The sequence below is a fragment of the Poromitra crassiceps genome (genome assembly GCF_964638095.1).
Source record: "Poromitra crassiceps genome assembly, chromosome: 4".
NCBI lineage: Eukaryota > Metazoa > Chordata > Actinopteri > Beryciformes > Melamphaidae > Poromitra > Poromitra crassiceps.
In genome coordinates, this window is record NC_139626.1 from 4747752 (window position 1) to 4762981 (window position 15230).

The 15230-nt window shown below is 48.5% G+C and overlaps 1 protein-coding gene across 1 annotated transcript in view; it reads right to left on the reverse strand.

The window, feature by feature from the left end:
• The window catches only part of LOC310774998 (caskin-2-like), a gene marked incomplete at both ends in the record, with an annotated part of 69504 nt that extends 54316 nt beyond the window's left edge, over positions 1 to 15188 (reverse strand). The window contains one exon of the mRNA XM_083635076.1: positions 15095 to 15188. Within this exon, the coding sequence (XP_083491202.1) occupies positions 15095 to 15188 (94 nt within the window). The remainder of the gene's footprint in view (positions 1 to 15094) is intronic.
• Between the last annotated feature and the right edge of the window lie 42 nt (positions 15189 to 15230).

Genomic DNA, 15230 nt, shown 5'->3' on the forward strand with positions numbered 1-15230 from the left:
ACAGCTGTAGGCATGGCAACAACGTCAACCACTTCACTATCTTCAACTGGATCCCAATTCCCTGTAGCGGTTTGCAAAGGGGTACCAGGAGCCAGATATGCAACTATTTCCCTTCCAGAGCCAACAAACACAGAGCAATATACTAAGTTCCACATCAAACTGTGTGTAAAAGCCTTAGACCACACTTCTACAAGCTGCATCTTCAGATACCATGCATCCATTTCCCTCTCCAGCCTCTAATGAGGACAGCGGGCTTTCCTCACAGAACCAAATATCCCAGGACGTCCTACAGCGGGACGTCCTACAGCGGCACGTCCTACAGCAGGCCTACAGCCGGACGTCCTACAGTGGGCCTACAGCGGTCCTACAGCGGGCCTACAGCGGTCCTACAGCGGGACATCCTACAGCGGGACGTCCTACAGCGGGACGTCCTACAGCGGGACGTCCTACAGTGGGACGTCCTACAGCGGGACATCCTACAGTGGGCCTACAGCAGGACGTCCTACAGCGGGCCTACAGCGGGCCTACAGCAGGACGTCCTACAGCGGGACGTCCTACAGCGGTCCTACAGCGGGACGTCCTACAGTGGGCCTACAGCGGGACGTCCTACAGCGGCACGTCCTACAGCGGCACGGCCTACAGTGGGCCTACAGCGGTCCTACAGCGGGACGTACTACAGCGGACCTGCAGCGGGACGGCCTACAGCGGGACGTCCTACAGCGGACCTGCAGCGGGACATCCTACAGTGGGCCTACAGCGGGACGGCCTACAGCGGGACGTCCTACAGCGGGAAGTCCAACAGCAGGACGTCCTACAGCAGGACGTCCTACAGCAGGACGTCCTACAGCGGGACGGCCTGCAGCGGGACGTCCTACAGCGGGCCTACAGCGGGACATCCTACAGTGGGCCTACAGCGGGACGTCCTACAGCGGGAAGTCCAACAGCAGGACGTCCTACAGCGGGATGGCCTACAGCGGGCCTACAGCGGGACGTCCTACAGTGGGCCAGTCTGCTGTATAGGCACCACTGTCCGCCAAGGCCCACAAGGCCTCTGAATACAGAGCCATTCATCGCCCATTTTCGCCCACTTGGGTGAGGAAAATCACAGATGTGTGTGTGGTGGAGGAGGGAGGTAGAAAGATAGCAGTGAGGTAGAAACAGCAGAAGAGCCATTACTATCACCAATAACCATAGAGATCATTTAATGAAAGCCAATATGTTAAACACACACACACACACACACACACTCAATGTTTTCCATAAACGCACAATAACTGCAATATTGCCAGTACCTACAACCGTGCTGAGTTATTGTGTGTAATTCAGTAAGGCTCTTCCCGAGGAGAAGAAAAGATGCCCGGGGACACAAAAGTGCACATTGATAATGGGACAGAGAGCTGTGCGGTGGGCGGTTGAGTCAGACTGGGGTCTAAACTGACCCAGTGATGGTATGGAGAGAACAGAGCCTTTCAGGAGTTCTAGTTACAACATGAGCCTCCTCACATTCCTCACATAGCGCACCCACCATGCTACCCCACTCTCTCTCTCTCTCCCTCCCTCTCTCTCTCTCTCTCTGAGTATCTCTAGTATCTCTATCTGACTCCCTTTTCTCTCCCTTCCCTGTCCCCAACAGTGCCCCCGCCCCCTGCCCGCCAATAATAATAATATAATTTGCCTGCAGAAAAACACAAGTTGATGCTAACAGATGTAGTAAATCTCAAGCATTTTTTCTTGCATAGACAGGCGAATTACAGGGTTTGCATCTCGTTCAAATCACAGCTGCCTGCTCTGCTGTAGCAAGATACTGAATGTGAAGATTCGCGCAGCCTCCAGAATCATTTCACCTATAGGGGGCGCTCCCAACCGCTCGTGATGCTCCCTCTCTCTCCATACCGTCCCCGTAACGGCGGAGGCATCTCAGAATAGAGAATATATTAAGGGTGTGTATCCTGGTCGCTGCACTAGTGCCTCCTCTGGTTGGTCGGGCCCCCTTTCGGGGGGGGAGGGGAACTGGGGGGAATAGAGTGATTCTCCCACGCGCTACCAGGCGGTCAGCTCGGGGGTTGGACAGATGAAGCTACGTATGTGGAAGTGATCGAATCTGTCGTTCCTCGAATGGACACTTGAGGCTGGCTCCAAAAGAGAGTCGTTCCCCCATTCACCCCATGTTAAAATGCCCGACTTTAGCACAGAATTAACAAACGGCAACATTACAGCCTGGTTCAGAACACGGTATAGCTCATTTCACCCTTCATAACAACTGTACGGTGGATGTATTTTATATATTAGTTATATAGTTATATTTTATATAACTCACGCGTTTAGAATCAAATAGATGATAAAAAGGGCTGTTTTGGGGTCACACAGTGATCGCGCAGCTTGCCGATCACGGACCAATAGCAGGCGGAGCTACAGCACTGTCTGTGGGAAACCCCTGGTCTCACGCAAGCTGAGCAAGAACCCCAAGATGGCGACAACCACACTCCCCTAACAATTGCAACTGCAAGGGAAACACTGAGGCTACCTGATGCAAGATAGACTACTATCAGCTCACGTAGATTTGACTGGAGAGGACAGTGGAGGGAAGAAAGGACTCAGTTTGCAGGCCAGCCTCATTGGAATTGCACTGGAGATTCCTCTCTGTGTCTGGAAAATGTACATTGGAGTTCAAAGCGCCCGCCCACACAGGCCTCTCATGATGCACCGCCCCACCACCATGAGCTGAAGGTATCCGCCATCCACACACGCGGCCCGGGGCGAGACCCAAAATACAGAGGAGCGAAGAGAGAGGAGTCATTTAAGGCCATCGTCTGTCTCTGGACATAAATGGTTTGTGGTCCGGTAAAGAGCTCATCAAGGGGAACACTTATCTGACGAACACATCCATCTAACTGCTCAACAGTCTCTCGCACCCAACCGCTGAGGCAGAGCGCTGTGTCCCACCAGGAATCCAGGGTAACATTTCCCCCCTAGAGCATCATGTTATTCATGTAAATCCTACTTCAAGAAAAAGAGCAAAACACAAACAAAATACAGGTGTAAGATCTGTGAGAGTAATTGGAAATGTCTTCCTTGGCAGCATAAAGTCAGCATACCGATATTCGTGGGGAACCTCATAGCGTCAATGTTGGCGGTCTTCATGTTTCCACTTCAGTTCAGAGTGATTACATGATTCCTCGATGGGTTAGGACAAATTGTACGAGCCGTGGGCTAACCCTAAACCTAAACCTAAACCTAAACCTAACCCTAACCCTAAACACTTTTGAAACCATTTGGATTAACTCAAGAATGTATTGTGCTCAGGTTAAAAATCAAGGCTGGTTTTTAGTTTGTGAAATGTTGACATTCTACAGATATAAGGTTTTCAGCTCAGCAATGTGACTGAAATAGCTGCAAAGCTACCAAAAGGCCCACTGAAAAACTGCAGAATTTTACAGTCATGTCAAACAATTGTAAAACAAGACAATTATAGAATAAAGGTAGTAAGAAAGGCAAGGCAAGCAGTTAGTGTAGCAAGCAATACAGTATGAGGGATCTACCCCGAGCAGCAAGAGACAGGTAAAAAAATAAGAACAATAAACAAAGTAAAAATAAACACACTTTCTTTTAATAAGCGAAGTTAAGTTAGTTAACTGGTCAATGTCGTCAGCGTAACAATGAACTAAGACCTTAGATAAATTAGATTTATGGCATTTTAATATTGTAAGAGCTTAGAGGACAGATCATTCTCGTTAAGGACCTGCAGATAGTGAAAAAGCTGAGAAAGACACATGTGAGAGAAGCTCAGACAGAACGATTGAATAAATGACTGGAAAGATTCCACTTGTTAAACCCAGTTAAACCCAGTTGAGCCATAGCCTAATTGCCACATCGGCCCATTAGCCTCAATTGATTTGTCGGCCAAATCACAATGTAAGGCCTGCACACTAGGGCTGTCGATCTGCTTCTATAATCACAATAGATTTTCAGTGCTTTATTATTTTAATATTAGATTTTTATTCATTTTTTTATGAAATTTTAATTCACAAAAAATCGAACTGATAAAAAAGTTTTTCTTTTTGTTTCGGTCCGAGTGAAATGTTATGTCTCTCCTGATTCTAAATAGAGTTGAATTGCTTGGTTTGACCAAGTAAAACTATTTTTATAAAGGAAATAACACACAAGAAGGTATGCAGGCCAGGCACCGAGGCATTCATGATCAGAGCTGCATGTCTCTCCTGCAAAGCGCTTGGCAGCGCGTGCTGTTTGCACTGTGCGCTCACGAGACTATCAGTGATTCAGTCAGACCACCTATATCCAGACTCATCATCACATGTGACAAAATGATTTGTTTTCACATGCTGGTTTGCCAAGGCGAGACGGACGAGATTCGCTGTATAAAAAATAAATAAATAATAATAATAATACGAGGAATCAACGTGATGTCACAACCACCCAGAAATGCGGAACCCCGCAGCAGTTAACTACTAGTTAACTATGAGTTGTGCCAAACAAACGTTAATATCTCAAAAATATCGCTTATATTTTGACATTCTGAGTGAGAGCAGAAGTAGCTCAAAAGTCTGATGTATAATATATGCATGTCGTGTTAAAGTTGTGTGAACCGTTGCAGTTTAGCATTTTTTTTTTATATATAGTAAACAGCACAGCCGGCAAGAGTGAGACGCTCAAGGCTGACTCCATAGGGTCCCATTGCCGTTTCCACCCAGTGTTTGTTTCACAAAATGCTGATCGGCTAATCCCTCGTATAATCGTTCAAAAAAATTAAATGTCAAGTTTTACCAATATTTATTTAAATCGAATAATATTCGAATAACGTTTCATTTCAACAGCAGTACTGCAAACATCAATACAGTACCTGAGTGGCAACGACATGGTAATAAAACATAAAAGAGAGTAAACCTGCAGGGAAGAGGAGCACATGTTTTAGCAGCAACACATTTAACCTTTTAAAAAGGTTTGGCTCAAAGTCCAAATTACATTTCTCCTGCTTTCTGAGGACCTACACCCCTCCTTCTGGTATTAAACTGTATCTTGTGATATCAGATTATCGCAATGAAGCAAAAATGCATCAAATCCAGATGTAAATGCACTGAAGATCACATCCACCCAGCTCCCCAGCTCCGGAGGTGATCAGAGACACGTTTGGCCCCGTTATGGATGGGCAATATCTTTCTGATATCAGTTTCCAAAGTTGGCTCAATTTACAGTCTACCCTGCCATAATAATATTATACTTTGAAAATGTTGCTCTCGTTTGCCTTGACATTTAACGCAACCACCTTCCTGCATGTCGCCATCTCTAAAACAGTTGCTGGGGAGACATTTTAATGTCAGGTGTAAATGTAAGCCGATTAAATCACAGACACAAGCCTAAACTCCACCCTCAGCACGGACAAAGCTTAAGCTTGCAAAATATATGAATTCAAGCACTTTGTCTATTTATGTCTACTAGTGCAGTGCCCGTTCACCCATGCACCACCCCGTGGGCACTTCCCCCCCGCACACACACTGCACTCTGTCAGGTCCCCCTAAGCGCAAGTTTGAAGTCGATCCGACAAACGGTTCTCGAGATATGCGAAGGACAGACATACAGACAGTCCTGGAATAAGTCCAAATTGCAGGAAATGCGGCACCGCACTCCATCGGGGTCTGAGCAGCGCACTCCCCAAGTTTGAGGTCACAATCAAATGTTTCTCGAGATAAACTGCTTTTTGTGTTGCCAGCAGGTGGCACTATGTCAAATTGCAAGAAATTCAGCGCTGCACTACTTTGAGTTCCCAGGAGCACACTCCCCAAGTTTGAAGTCAATCGGATGAACGGTTCTCAAGATAAACCACTTTTTGTGTTGCCAGTAGGTGGCGCTGTGCCGAATTGCACAAAATTCGGCACTGTTCTATGACAGGTTCCCAGCAGCACACTTACCAAGTTTGAAGTCGATCAGATGAATGGTTCTTGAGATAAACCACATTTTCTATGCTGCCAGTAGGTGGCGCTATGCCGAATTGCACAAAAACAGGGCACTGCACTGCACAATAGGGCACACTCCCAAAGTTTGAAGTCGATCCGACCAACGGTTCTCGATGGCATGCAGCAGATGATGCTCATCCATAAGCAGTGGTGGAAATGGCCAGGTTTTACTCTGGCAACCCTACTTACACAGGATGCGGGTTCCCGGAAGTGGTGATGCCCTAGAGCAGAGGTTCTCAAATGTTTTTCAGAAAGGACCCCTTATAAGATAACACCCCCCCCCCCCATTCAATCTCAAGGACTGATGTTGACTTAGCTAACGACTGTTTACTCAACGACTGTCCTCAGAGCAGTGTTGACACTTAGCCCAGATCAGCCAGGGCTGGAAGGAGCACACTAGGGCTGCACGATTATGGCAAAAATCATAATCACGATTATTTTGATTGATATTGAGATCACGATTATTTAACACGATTACTCATTGACATTGAGAACATCATGAATTTATTGAACATTTACACTGGCTTTTTATTTAACATTGGATGTCTTTGGATTTTAGATATAATTGAAAATAAATAAGTGAAAATAAATAATAAAAGTGCAAAGATTTAGAAATAAAATAAAAACTAAAATAAATATACAGTATATGTAGGCCTACTATGTTGCAGTGAACTGCCACAACCAACTGCAACTATTAATCTACATTCAATGTTGGTAAACATCTGAACTAGTAGTCCTTAAACCTCAAAACTAACCAAATGAGAACGCTATTGAGTAACGTTCGTTTACATTACATTAAATTACTCATTTGGCAGATGGTTTTATCCAAAGCGACTTACGTTTAGGTTCATAATAGGCTATTGTTAATGTTTACCTGTGAGATCGTTAGCTGTTGAATATGCGGTCGCATTGTAAAGAGTGTCCTGAATCGATGACTGTATGCGGTGGCAGTAACTAGATGGGGCTTTGTATTTTTGTTCGTTTAGCGTTTATTGCTTGGTCATAGACCACTTTGTGAGTGGATTTCAAGTGATTAAAGAAAGAGCGAGAGGTTGTGTTGCGAGGTGCAGCCACGACCGCGCATATCTTGCACTGTTTGTTCCAAGTCTGTGGCTGTGATTGACAGGTGGGTCAAAACTCGCATCGCAATTCCGTGCTGTATATTCGCATCGCTCTTGATGTGTGTGTGGACCTTTAAACTCGGCGAAACCATAGTGTTTCCACCCCACATACCTTGTTTTACCTCTCCTCTCGACCAGCGGCTCTCTTTCTGTGACTTCTCTCATCTTATTCTTGTGCTACCACGGAAATAAGCGGGGAGGAGAAACGGTCAGTGGCTCTCTGTTCACATGACAGTCATTCCCAACTCGAGCGGTGTGTGTGTGTTTTGGGCTTTGGGGGAGGGGCCGAGCACACCGCTGCAAAGGAAGGGGTGCGCTTGATTTACAACACAAGACAGAACGAGAGTGACAAGAGCCGCAAAATCGTTGTATGTCGATTATCTTGTTTTCATAATCGTGGACAGCCCAAATCGTAATCATGATTAAAATTCGATTAATCGCCCAGCCCTAGAGCACACGCTTGATTGAACACAAATTTATTAATATCGAACGTGTTTTGAATCGCACGGAATTGCACGGAAACAGGGCACCGCCCTCCGTCGGGTCGCCATCAGCGCACCCCCCGAGTTTCAAGTCAATCCGACGGTTCAATCCAACGGTTCTCGAGATACGCGAAGGACAGACAGACAGACAGACAGACGATCCCGTCATTATAGTATAGATTTTCAAAAACTTTCAAGGCCTTGATTTTTTCTCTCTCAAATTCACAAACGTTCAAGCTTTCAAGGACCCACACGCACATTAATACACAAGGGCATATACAGAACTGATAAGAAAACCCTCCTAGACATCAAAACAGGCGCAGGCCACATGCAGGGAGTAATCTCCCGCGGTGCTGTCGGCAACTAGGTCAGACACATTCAATATTCGCTCTCAATGAGCCAGTGTGGAAACGGAATGGTTCGTCTGCAGTGTTGTATTGCTCTGCGCATCAGGCGTGCACACGTGTATCTACAGCCATCATTAAGCCTTGCTAAGCCTTTTTCTCACTAAGACCGTCGTAAATATTACGCCTAGTCCAGAGCAGGCATAAGGTGCAGTATAGACGGTTTTCACCTGTGTGTTGCGCAATAGTCACAACCCCTCAGCCCTCAATTATAAACCGCAAACCGGAGTACGTTATAAACGTCGTCACGACGTTAACAACTAACCAATGCTGGGGGTCCGTATGGAAAGTGGAAATCGAAATGGATAAAAGTGAAATCAATTTGGTCATTCAGTGGTGTTTTACTGCCATGTAAAGTAACGACAAGTAACAGTTAGCCGCTATCATTAGCCACACTATTACAGCCGATTACCCATCAGCGCAGCGTCATTTGACGTCAGCACACTCTTCTAAACAGGTCGCGTGCCGCATTCCAGTGGGCATTCCCATGCTTTCACATGGATGCGCATCGCTACGACCGGCGTAGTTAAGACCAGACGTAAGCCCTGTTGGTGCAACAGGCGTAAGTCTGCAACTGGCCCAGATTAGCACGGAGTAAACACGCCTGCACGTTTGGAGTTACATAACATGTCTCAGCCCTTCACTTTCGGGACAAAACGTTTTGCATACCATTCAAATAATTTACTCTCGCTTCACAGCCTCTCCTTTAGGCAACCTAGGCCTAAAGGCCTGACTGATGATGTCATCAGTGACGTCATAAGAGCAAAATCAAGTCCCAGGGGCAGACACTGAAAGAAGTGGCTGTATGGGTGTAGTGTAGCAGCAGTAGCTGTAGCATGAATTGGCTTCTCATTCACCAAAATGTCCACATTAAGTATAGGGACAAGAGTGTATTGATTCTTACCTTTTAGGCTAAATGAAAAATGTAATGACTCTCCCATCCATGTCGTGTGTGTGTGTGTGTGTGTGTGTGTGTGTGTGTGTGTGTGTGTGTGTGTGTGTGTCTGTGTCTGTGTGTGTGTGTGTGTGTGTGTGTGTGTGTGTGTGTGTGTGTGTGTGTGTGTGTGTGACCTCATACTCGATTCCAATAATCACATGGCAGTTAACGAGCAGCTGTGGGCTTCCTGGGAGGATGCTAGGCTAACTAAGCTCAATAGATTTTCTTTGTTCCATTTTTTGACCTCGGCAGCGTCATCGGAAATGGCCTCAAGGCTTCGTCAAGCTCACTTTTTAAATAGGAATGAGCGAACAGTTTGAAGGATGGGTATTGTTAAGATTGTATCAATAAATACGAGTACGCTTATCGATACTCTTTATCGGTTTGGTTCTTTATCAACGCTCTTGTCAGTTGTATTTCATTACTAAATAATTGATTTAAAAAAAAAATAGTATACTGTATGTGAATCAAACCAGTGAGAAACATATTTAGAGCCATATGATTTCAAATCATGGACGGAATCGCAGAATTGACCAATAAAAATGAAATCAGCTGTAAAATGTGGAATACTGCAGAATTTGGAATAATTGGGGTGACATTCCGTTTTCGGGAGAAGACTGAACGTTTTGTGGAGAGGAAAAATGACCAGGGCTCCTGCGTGTTAGAAGCCCTACGTCACTTCTAGGGGTTGGGGGCGGACATTTATTCTTAGATGCATCTTGATGCGGATGTGGGCGATTATGAATCGATTCACAAATGTCAACAATCGATTTTCTAACGTTAGTTAATGTGATGTTTATTCTTATTCTATAACAAATGCTGTTTACTTCAACAGGCTAACCTCTAACAAGTTTACAAGTTATATCAGCAACAACGTAACAAAGTGACTACTTTACGATAGTGTCCCTAGTGGTGGACTGTAGAATACATGTAAATGACAGAACGGTGGGGCATGTACAGGCACGGTGGGGCATGTACAGTACAGGCAGGGTAGACACTGGCCACTTGATGACTTCCATTCTGAATGCCATGCTCATGTGCCTCTGTGAATGACAGCTTGTCTTCAGTAACACGAGTAAAGAGGAGTGCCAGCCTAACTATGTGCAGCCGGGAGCCAGTAATAAAAGGCCAGTTATGGTAGATTAGATGACACTGTCTATTACACAGACACACACACACACACACACAGACACACACACTCACACTTTACACACACACACACACACAAACAGACACGCGCAGACACACACACACAGACACACACATACACACACACACACACACACACAGACACACGCACACACAGACACACAAACAGACAGACATACACACACACACACACACAGACACACACCACTTAATTACTTCGCTAAATTCCTCCGCAATCCCAGACAGGCTACCCCATCTGTCAGGGAAGGAAAGGAGCCAGGATTAATATCTGTGTATGTATATATATATATATATATATATATATATATATATATAATATATTAATATGATCGATAATCGATAATTGATCGTTAATTTTCACCGATTATCGATTATGGAAAATTTTCAAAATGAACATCCCTAACACACACACACACACACACACGTAAGCGCGCGCGCGCGCACACACACACACACACAGACACATCTTAAGTTCTTACACTTAAGTCCAGCAGATTTCTAATCTGACCTATAGGCAGATGGGCTATCCCTGATCTAAGGTAAGGAGGAGGGACTGTGTGTGTATGTGTATGTATGGGTGAAGATAAAATGAAGATAAAAGGGGGGTAGAGTACTTGGAGTGTAGGAGGTTGAGAACACACAGTCAGTCAGGTGATGATGAAGTGAGGTTGAGAACACACAGTCAGTCAGGTGATGATGAAGTGAGGTTGAGAACACACAGTCAGTCAGGTGATGATAAAGTGTACACACACTGTGTGTGTGTTGTGTTCACAAGGTTACAAACTAAGGAAACAGGACTGGACAAGTTTGGTGACATGCTGGTTAAAGCTCAGGTGCTGATCAAAGGTGACTCCAAGGTTCTTAGTGGAAGGACTGATATTTGAATTTAATGGACCAATTTGGTGATTGACTGTGGTTGCAAAGTTTTCAGGACCAATTAGAATGACTTCTGTTTTGTCGGGGTTGAGATGGAGGAAGTTACTGGACATCCAATCTTTAATGGAGGCTAGGCAGTCGTGGAGGGAGGACAGTTGATTCAAATCATTAGGCTTGGTAGAGAAATAGATATGTACATGAGTTATCAGGAAAGCGACTGAATAACATACCTAAAGGAAGCATATAAAGTCCAAAGAGAATTGGTCCAAGGACCGACCCGTGAGGAACTCCACACAGCAGGGGAGCAAAGGAGGACACATGGTTGTTAACACATACATAGAAAATCTATTAGATAGGTAAGAGCAAAACCAATTAAGAGCTGTACCCGAGCTGCCGACCCAGTTTTGCAGCCTATCAATTAAAATGGCATGATCAATAGTATCAAATGCAGCTCAATAGTGATGTCAGTTAGATTTGTTTAGATCAGAGCTATGGAATATTAAATCATCTTTGCTCACTACATCCCTTTCTTACCCTAGGTGTGCATAAACTACAGGTTAAGAACTTATTTTTTTTAATACAAAAATATGAAATTAATTGTATCGGTTATCGGACAAGAGAAGCAGATATTTATCCGCTATCGTATTGGCTGAAAATAATCCATATCGTGCATCCCTAGTTACAAATACATTTAACAAATTACACAGTACACAAATTTAACAATTTGCCACTGTGCCACCACCTCTGGGGGAAAATAGCACAATGTAAGATGCGTAGTTAAACTCGGGTTAGTGTCTCCCCCCCCCCCAAGTCTATAAATCCCCCCTATCTGAAGAACATAAGGGGGGAACCCCCCCCCCCCCCCCCCCCCCCCTCGGTTTGCAAAATGATTTTCAGGCCCTGCAGTGTCTCTGATACATTATGTGCGGATCAAATAGCCGACACAATTTTTTTAGAGAGGGCTGGGCCTGGGGCGTCAGGACAGAGGGCTGGGCCCGGGGTGACAGGAGAGAGGGCTGGGCCCGGGGTGACAGGACAGAGGGTTGGGCCCGGGGTGACAGGACAGAGGGCTGGGCCCGGGTGACAGGACAGAGGGCTGGGCCCGGGGTGACAGGACAGAGGGCTGGGCCCGGGGTGACAGGAGAGAGGGCTGGGCCCGGGGTGATAGGAGAGAGGGCTGGGCCCGGGGTGATAGGAGAGAGGGCTGGGCCCGGGGTGACAGGAGAGAGGGCTGGGCCCGGGGTGACAGGACAGAGGGCTGGGCCCGGGGTGATAGGAGAGAGGGCTGGGCCCGGGGTGACAGGAGAGAGGGCTGGGCCCGGGGTGACAGGAGAGAGGGCTGGGCCCGGGGTGACAGGAGAGAGGGCTGGGCCCGGGGTGACAGGAGAGAGGGCTGGGCCCGGGGTGACAGGAGAGAGGGTTGGGCCCGGGGTGATAGGAGAGAGGGCTGGGCCCGGGGGGACAGGAGAGAGGGCTGGGCCCGGGGTGACAGGAGAGAGGGCTGGGCCCGGGGTGACAGGAGAGAGGGCTGGGCCCGGGGTGACAGGAGAGAGGGCTGGGCCCGGGGTGACAGGAGAGAGGGCTGGGCCCAGGGTGATAGGAGAGAGGGCTGGGCCCGGGGTGATAGGAGAGAGGGCTGGGCCCGGGGTGATAGGAGAGAGGGCTGGGCCCGGGGTGACAGGAGAGAGGGCTGGGCCCGGGGTGATAGGAGAGAGGGCTGGGCCCGGGGTGACAGGACAGAGGGCTGGGCCCGGGGTGACAGAACAGAGGGCTGGGCCCGGGGTGACAGGACAGAGGGCTGGGCCCGGGGTGACAGGAGAGAGGGCTGGGCCCAGGGTGACAGGAGAGAGGGCTGGGCCCGGGGTGACAGGACAGAGGGCTGGGCCCGGGGTGACAGGAGAGAGGGCTGGGCCCAGGGTGACAGGAGAGAGGGCTGGGCCCAGGGTGACAGGACAGAGGGCTGGGCCCGGGGTGACAGAACAGAGGGCTGGGCCCGGGGTGACAGGACAGAGGGCTGGGCCCGGGGTGACAGGAGAGAGGGCTGGGCCCAGGGTGACAGGAGAGAGGGCTGGGCCCGGGGTGACAGGAGAGAGGGCTGGGCCCAGGGTGACAGGAGAGAGGGCTGGGCCCGGGGTGACAGGAGAGAGGGCTGGGCCCGGGGTGACAGGACAGAGGGCTGGGCCCAGGGTGACAGGACAGAGGGCTGGGCCCGGGGTGACAGGACAGAGGGCTGGGCCCAGGGTGACAGGACAGAGGGCTGGGCCCAGGGTGACAGGAGAGAGGGCTGGGCCCAGGGTGACAGGACAGAGGGCTGGGCCCAGGGTGACAGGAGAGAGGGCTGGGCCCAGGGTGACAGGACAGAGGGCTGGGCCCAGGGTGACAGGAGAGAGGGCTGGGCCCAGGGTGACAGGACAGAGGGCTGGGCCCGGGGTGACAGGAGAGAGGGCTGGGCCCAGGGTGACAGGACAGAGGGCTGGGCCCAGGGTGACAGGAGAGAGGGCTGGGCCCAGGGTGACAGGACAGAGGGCTGGGCCCAGGGTGACAGGACAGAGGGCTGGGCCCAGGGTGACAGGAGAGAGGGCTGGGCCCGGGGCAAACATGTTGCAACAAAAGACATTGTAATCATGAAGGCCTTTGAAGAACCTCTAGCCTCTAATGCTCTTCATTTAAGGAGGGGCGAGCAGCAACACCCATTTCACAGTCCACTTTGGCCAAGATTGCTTTACAAGTCAAGCTGTCAACCTACTGTGTAAGCATTAGGTGTATAGATGTGCCCAACTCACTTGTCAGACTCCAGAGAGAGAGAGAGAGAGAGAGAGAGAGAGAGAGAGAGAGAGAGAGAGAGAGAGAGAGAGAGAAGGGGTAGCAGAGGGTGATAAATTGACTGAGCACCAGACCTCGTGTCAGCAGATGGTCAAGCGGAGAAGAAACCTCCCATCTCAGCTGCCTGTCCATCAGCCAACCTGCTACTAATCCCCCTGGAACGTCACAAGCTTCCTCTGTCACCTCCCAACCTTCTCCCAGCATCACCAGTCACTACTGGGGTTACACCAAAACATTGTTGTGGTGGTGGGAGAGCCTCTGAAATAGCATCAACCACATGAAGAACTGCACCAAAATATGCTTGACCATTTAAAAACTACCACACACTGCACTCCGTCAGGTGCCCCTAAGCGCACTTCCCAAGTTTGAAGTCGATCGGATCTCGAGATACGTGAAGGACTGACATACAGAAGGACTGACATACAGAAGGACTGACATACAGAAGGACTGACATACAGAAGGACTGACATACAGAAGGACTGACATACAGAAGGACTGCGGACAGACAGTCCTGAGATACGTGAAAGCTGTGATGTAAAATTCAACACTGCAATTTCTCGGGTTCCCAGCAGCACACCCGGCGGGTTTGAAGTCGATCGGATGGCTCTCGAGATAAACAGTTTTTTGTGTTGCCAGTAGGTGGCACTATGCCGAATTGCACGGAATTTGGCACTGCACTCTCTGGTTCTCAGCAGCACACTTCCCAAGCAATTATTACTCAAACCGATTAATGGATTATCAAAATAGGTGGTGATTGATTGAACAGCTGACAACTAAATGGATTAATCATTCTAAAAAGAAGCATGCAGCAGTACAAAGACACAACCAATATCACTTTTAACATTCTATCTACTAAGCAGCAGTTGCTGTGGGCATCATGGGTAACATTTCCCCCCTGACAGGCACAGCTTTGTACCCAGAGCCACCGCACAGCCAGCAGCCCTGCTGATGATCATTCACACCACAAAGGGAGGCTTTCACTTCACAACGTGCGCTCATGTTGTACCGCGGGTTTGAATCCACTTAGCTTCAAATTGTCCCCCGACCTGACTGCTGGAGGCCGGTCACGCCCTGTGGTCGCCCGCTGAACCCCATCCCGCGATCGCACTGCACTCGGGGCTCATGACATCATGGCCGACGGCAAGCGCCTGCGTTATCTCGGCTCTATTTCGCGGCTGAAACAAGTGCACTTGAATCACACAAAAAAAATGCCTACTCGCGCACGCGCGCACACACACACACACACGGAGAAAGGGAACACACGCAAACACACACACCTCCCTTCCCCCGCCTCTGTTGGGGCCATACTTACTTGTCTTGTTGCACTTGACTTTGGAGAGGAGTTTGTGCGCCAAGAGAAGATCTCCGTTCTTCACGGCCACTAGCAGGTCCTGCTCCTTCCCCATTACGCCAGCCTTGGCCACAGACACACACGCTACTTGCGGTGG